The sequence below is a fragment of the Limulus polyphemus genome, unplaced genomic scaffold (assembly GCF_000517525.1).
Source record: "Limulus polyphemus unplaced genomic scaffold, Limulus_polyphemus-2.1.2 Scaffold9738, whole genome shotgun sequence".
Taxonomy (NCBI): Eukaryota; Metazoa; Arthropoda; class Merostomata; order Xiphosura; family Limulidae; genus Limulus; species Limulus polyphemus.
In genome coordinates this window covers 367-6,810 of record NW_013675348.1, presented here as the reverse complement: position 1 = coordinate 6,810, position 6,444 = coordinate 367, and the positions used below count along the sequence as shown (strand labels likewise).

The 6,444-nt window shown below is 33.9% G+C and overlaps 1 protein-coding gene across 1 annotated transcript; it reads right to left on the bottom strand.

The window, feature by feature from the left end:
• Positions 1-3,319: 3,319 nt before the first annotated feature.
• Positions 3,320-5,983, bottom strand: LOC111083482 (the record flags this gene model as incomplete). Its single annotated transcript, XM_022380033.1, has 3 exons — positions 3,320-3,440; positions 5,167-5,263; positions 5,830-5,983. Coding segments are annotated over 3 exons (372 nt in total), but the record flags the coding sequence as incomplete, so codon positions are not given.
• Between the last annotated feature and the right edge of the window lie 461 nt (positions 5,984-6,444).

Genomic DNA, 6,444 nt, shown 5'->3' with positions numbered 1-6,444 from the left:
CCCGTGTTATATGGTAAACAATATTTGTTAGTTTTTTACAGACTTTTTAAAGTTTGCCAGAAAGGAACCACATACAGAATACATAAAATATTTGATTGGATATTATTTCTTTCTCTTCTTCTGTGTATGGAAATATATGTTTGCTTTTAGGTTGTGCCAGAAATTAAAATAACTTCAACTTTTTCAAACTTGAAATTGAATAATTTTAGATTAACACGATTGGGAATGCATATGCAATTTTTAGATACAAAACTAAGTTCATCTACCACGTACACCAGAGGTCAAATTACCGGGCTTCACACTCTGCGATATGTGTATATATATATATATATGTGTGTGTGTGTGTGTTTGCGCTATACAAATGGTGACCAAATCCCACTTATAGTCTCCGATGGGTCAGCGGTAAGGCTACGGACATAAAATGTCAACATCTGGAGTTCGATTCCCTACTGTAGAGAGCGCAGATAGCCTAATGTGTAGCTATGCGCTAAACCATATAAATTCTAATATTCAGTCGTTAAGAGTATCTCAAATGTTGGCGCTGAGTGCTGTTCACTAGCAACCTTCCATCCTTCTAGTCTGTCAGTTTAAAATTAGGAAAGGCAGACAGCTATTTGTGTAGCTTTGCGCGAAAATTCTTAGATAAACAAATTACAGGTAAAGAACACAAAAAAGCATTATTTAATCTAACATTTCTGTTGGATCTATACACACACACACACACACACACACACACATATATATATATACTAGATGTACGTCCGCAGGGTCCCCGAAAGTGTTCTGTTTCAAGAGTAAATAAAAACAAAATTAAGAGTAACAAATATTTTTATTTCTTGCTTTTGAAGTTCATATGTCACATGCTGTGTTGTTGCCTATAGAGTGCATAATTCTTCTCGTGATTCATGACATGCGCAAGTTTACTGACGTCACGACAAGACAAATTGCAACGTTAAACGTCTTTTATGTGACGTCATTTTAGTGTTTACTCACTGACTGACAGACAAAACACTACTGTATTGTGGTGCAAATGGTTAAAACAGGTGGACTCTCCAGGCGGCCTTCGGCCATCTTTCGGTGCAATAATGAAGTAAAATTTTTATATAGAAATATTTTGTTTTACTGCATCCAGCCGATAAGACGACATGTTTTCATTTCCTTAATACACACATTTTGCCATTCCCACTATTTTAAAAAGGCGATAAAATCCGTGAAAACAGTGAACATTGTTTAAGTAATGGTGAATGCGACGAGTTGAAAACAAAGTCCCAAGTTCTAGTCTCCGCATTAATCTTTAGTAGAATTAAAGTGATTGCTTTGTTGACCTCGTGATGCACCTCAGGTAGATGACGTACAAAGATGAAGCACACGGTAGGAAAGACCGCAAGACGTGGAAAACATAATGAAATAATGACAGTATTTCATTGACAAATATTTACAAGTGTAATGTTTATAGTTATATACACTGCCCTAGCATCTGAGCATGAACACCTCCAAAACCACTGTCAATGTCTGAAATACCCATAATACTTCCTTCCATGACGTACATAACTCTACTGAACCCCTTTCGAACATGGAGAAGGCGAAGTGTCAAGTACTGGTTTAGCAGTGAAAGACTAGAGGGAAGGTAGCTAGTCATCGCCACCCACCGCCAACTCTTGGGCTACTCTTTTACCAATGAATAGTGGGATTGACTGTCACATTATAACGCCCCCTCGGCAGAAAGGGCGAGCATGTTTGGTGGGACGTGGATTCGAACCTGCGACCCTCAGATTGCGACTCGAGCGCCCTAACCACCTGTCCATGCCAGGCCGCCAAGTACTGGTGGGTCTGTTTCTGCTCAGTTTTCTGCTTGTGTTGTATTACAAATTGATATCACCAAGGTTAACTGTATGATAACATTGGTAACAATTTATAGAAATGGTTGACAGCATGTTTTATTCTCGCTTTATTAGTGGAGTAATGTTAACTGTATGGGAAGAGTGCTTGTTTTATTATTACAGAGTAATAATTGGCTCAGCGGTAACAATAAAGGCTTAAGAACACTAAAAATTAGCTTTCAATGCTATGGTGGTCAGAGCACAGATAGCCCATTATGTAACTTTTCACTGAATAACAACCAAATCATGTACCGTTGCGCTGTAAAAGTGGAAATATTTGTTTTTAATAGATTATAAATGTATTGTACAACCAATGATTTACGTCTAGAAATTGGTAAATGAACCCAAAAGTGGCTACTTATATTTATGCGTATGCGCACTACTTATTATTTATTCAGGGTTGTCCAATATTGTACTATAGTGGCGGGTCACATAGTAATTTTGAGTGGGATATCAATGTCGGGACACTTATTATCGATAAGGAAGTGTTTCATTCAATTGTATTAGTATTAACCGTCATAGTAATACAGTAATAGGTAACAACTATCAGACAAGTAAATTTCAAAATCAAAGGAGCAAAAATTAAACTTAGTTTTTAGCATCTTGTATTGTATATGCCTGATGGATGACGGGTCAGTTCGAACTGCCTCGGGTACACCGGATGAACAACTCGGATGTACTTAACATAAATAACAACTTTCAGTCTTAACATGCATTAAATTTTATGTGTTAAAATTCATTGGATTGTTTATAGTTTGAAGATTCTGAATATTGTCAATCTTACAAAGCTCTTTTTATTCTTTCTTATTGGGAATAAAGCGATCTTTAAAACTGACAAAAACATGCTCCTCAGTGGCTCAGCGGTAAGTGTTCAGGCTTTATAACGTTAAAAACCGACTTTCGTTGTTCATGGTGGGCACAGTACAGATAACCCATTGTGTTGATTTACGCTTAACAACAATCAAACAAAAACATTAACAAAACGCGCAAAGGTATCAAAAAACCTAAAAACATTCTCCCACCAGTTAGATTTTGTTTGTTTGAATTTAAGCACAAAGCTGCACAATGGGCTATCTGTGCTCTGCCCACCACGGGTATCGAAACCCAGTTTCTAGCGTTGTAAGTCCGCAGACATACCGCTGTGCCACTGGGGGGCGAAACTAGTTAGATCTTTATTATTCAAGTTAAGGCTGCTCAGAACTCACGGCAAAACTTATTCAATTTATTAGCATTTCACATAAACATCAATATTTACTCAATCACAAAAAATAATTGATTTTTATTGGTTAACGTTACAATTAAAATATATCAATACGTTTTGGAATACATACAAATGAGTTAATAATTTTTTCATATCGGTCCTTACTACACAACGTTTTAATAACTTAAAAATTAATGTTAGCTATACAAGTTATAATTATTAGAGCAGTTTTTTTCTTTTAGCTGACAACAACCATGTATTTTTCATCCATGGTTGCTGTCCCTGTAACTTGGAGGTGCCTTCGTGTTCCAAGGGCGACTTCCTCAATCGTTAACAAACAACTTGATGTTCCTGTCATGCTGTAGAAACAAAACGTAAAACAATTATCTAAAAACCTTTATTAAAGCCCCAAACTTCACCTGTTAGATACAAAGAATGTACCCTACCTTAACCAATCACCGGTAACTAGGTCAGACACAGAAATATTCAGAATTATAATTAACCTTGCATATTCCTTCTCAACCAATATATATATATATATATATATGTATATATATATATATATTTATGGCTATTATAATTTATTTTACACTTAATTTCTATTATATTAGGCTTCGTGTTCCAATTTTCTATTATTGTTAAGCATAATGGACTACAGATTTAACAGTGATTATTGTTAAGACATAATAGACTATAGATTTAACAGTGATTATTGTTAAGACTAATAGACTATAGATTTAACAGTGATTATTGTTAAGCCTAATAAACTACAGATTTAACAGTGATTATTGTTAAGACTAATGGACTACAGAGTTAACAGTGATTATTGTTAAGACTAATAGACTACAGATTTAACAGTGATTATTGTTAAGACTAATGGACTACAGATTTAACAGTGTAACAGAATCATTTTCAAGGAAGTAAAATTGTGATAGGTTTTCTCTAGTGTTACTGGAGTCATAACCTAACAAGAAAATAACATGAATTTGCATTTTACTTTCTTTTACTTTTTGATTTTTCAATCGAATGGTAAAAGTTATTTTCGATGACTTTCAAAAGAGACTTAACTTTCTACTGGCAGATTTACCTACAACCAATTTAAAACTCCGATAATCCTCTTACTGGTTCTTATAAGATATTATTGTTTTCGGAATTATTAGGTCAGCACTGAAATATCACAAATATTTTTTCAGTTCCGAGATGCAAGTTTTTTAAATCCGTATTTTCAAATGTAAATGATGTTAGAAAAGCCACCATTTGTGCAAGTAAAACTTGCAAAACGAACTGTTTACGATCATTAGAAACACACGTGAACATAAAAAAAAAATGTGGCGTCTTAGTAAAAACGAAAATTTTAAATAAAAAATAGTGATTTCGCGTTTTGAGTATTTTCAATGTTTAAGGCCAGTGAAATAATATAAAATTGTGCTTAAACATTTTATTGTTCGTACCTAACTATTAATCGTAATATTATAATTTGATTTCAACATAATAAAGAGAAGCGTCACAATATATTTATTTTTGTTTATTAAGTGGCCGAAGAGAAAATTGTTTTTAACCTGTATAACAATAAATCAACAATTTCTCCATTACTGTAACTTACTAGCCAAATCACGCCATCCAAGACAATACAATACAATACTGTGTAGTTCTAGAAGACAGACAAGGTAAACTTTTAAAACGTGAGAATTTTAGAACGACTTTTGGAAGTTCAGAAATTGCCAGCTACGTAGATGTTTAAGTCGTACCATTAATGTTTTGTTCCAAGTTGTTGAACACATAGGTCTAAAATAACACTGACCTTCTACTAATCAGCTGCAATACGTTATAAGCTCCAATAGACAGTATCTGTATGGGACTAATAACCTGCACTAATCTATGGTCATCATATGTGTTAAAAACAAAAGTTGATGAGTGTTAGGCTAAAGTGTATAAATACTGGAAAACCTATATCAAATATATAGGCGAAATAAAACACATTGCTTATCGCCCATTAGAACCGACTCAGTTAATGAAGTTTTACACTGTTAAATAGTCGTTTGATGACTATTTAAAGCTGTAAACATACATTAAGTAAAAACTTACTTGGGAACAAACGTCACCTCGATCTCTCTTTGGTTAGGTCCTGGAGGAAGATCACCGTAAGGCTTAACTAAGAACTGCCCTTTACAGGTACAGCCATCTGTACGTATAATGAATTTATTATTCAGATAAGAACATGAAAAATACAATCATTAAAAGAATATACACTGAAGCACCTTACGAAAATATACCCTACGTTTATACTACTCATCTGACAAGAAGAAAAACTTATATTTTTCTAATATTCTATGTGCTATTACTATATTTTTTGTTGCCATAATAAGACAATTATTTTGCATGAGAAAGTAAAAATAACTAAAATGACTTGGTGGTGACTCAACGGTAAGTGTGAGGGCTGAAAATCAGGTTTCGATACCCGCAATGGGCTGAGTAAAGATATGTAGCTTTGCACTTAACAATAAACAAACAAATAGTGTTTTTTAAAATAAGATATACGACAATATTTGAATAATAAATATTTTAGCCGTACAAGATAAGACAAATAGAGTTCAAGAGGAATAGTTACCACGGGAAACAATAGAGTTAAACAGGAACAGTTACCATGGGATACAACAGAGTTAATGAAGAACAGTTACCACGGGAAACAATAGAGTTAAACAGCAAAAGTTACCATGGGATACAACAGAGTTAATGAAGAACAGTTACCATGGGAAACATTCCAGACTAGAGACGCTTCAGTTTTATTGATGATTCGTGTCCACATTTTACCGGTTTCTCCAAAGATTACCCAACCAAAGTCAAGCACCTCTGGGTACATTATGAAACGAGGTAGGTCAACTTGGATTTTAAACTTGATGATCTGTATAAGCGAAACAAATCAAAATCATATACGAGCAACATAAACCGCAGGTTAATATTTCTTAATCACTGATACAAAACAAAAAAAGTGCAAGATGTGCGAGTCTTCCACACTAAATCACAACTATATTTTGTTTTTTACAAAATACCTGAAATGTTATATGAAATTAAATAAAAGCCAATTTTTTAAGGTGTACATGAAAGATGTTTAGACTGTTATTCTTAAAAACTACAACATATTAATATCGTAACAAAGAAAGATTCAGACCTGATCCATCAAATAATCAGTTAGCTTAACAGTAAAACGATAAGGGATAATGGTAGCTCTCAGGTAGTTTAACAGTAAAACAATAAGTGATAATGGTAGCTTTCAGGTAGTTTAACAGTAAAACGATAAGGGATAATGGTATATTTGATAGCTAAAGAAAAAGAATATTGGGACGAAGTGAAAAGAGGTAACGA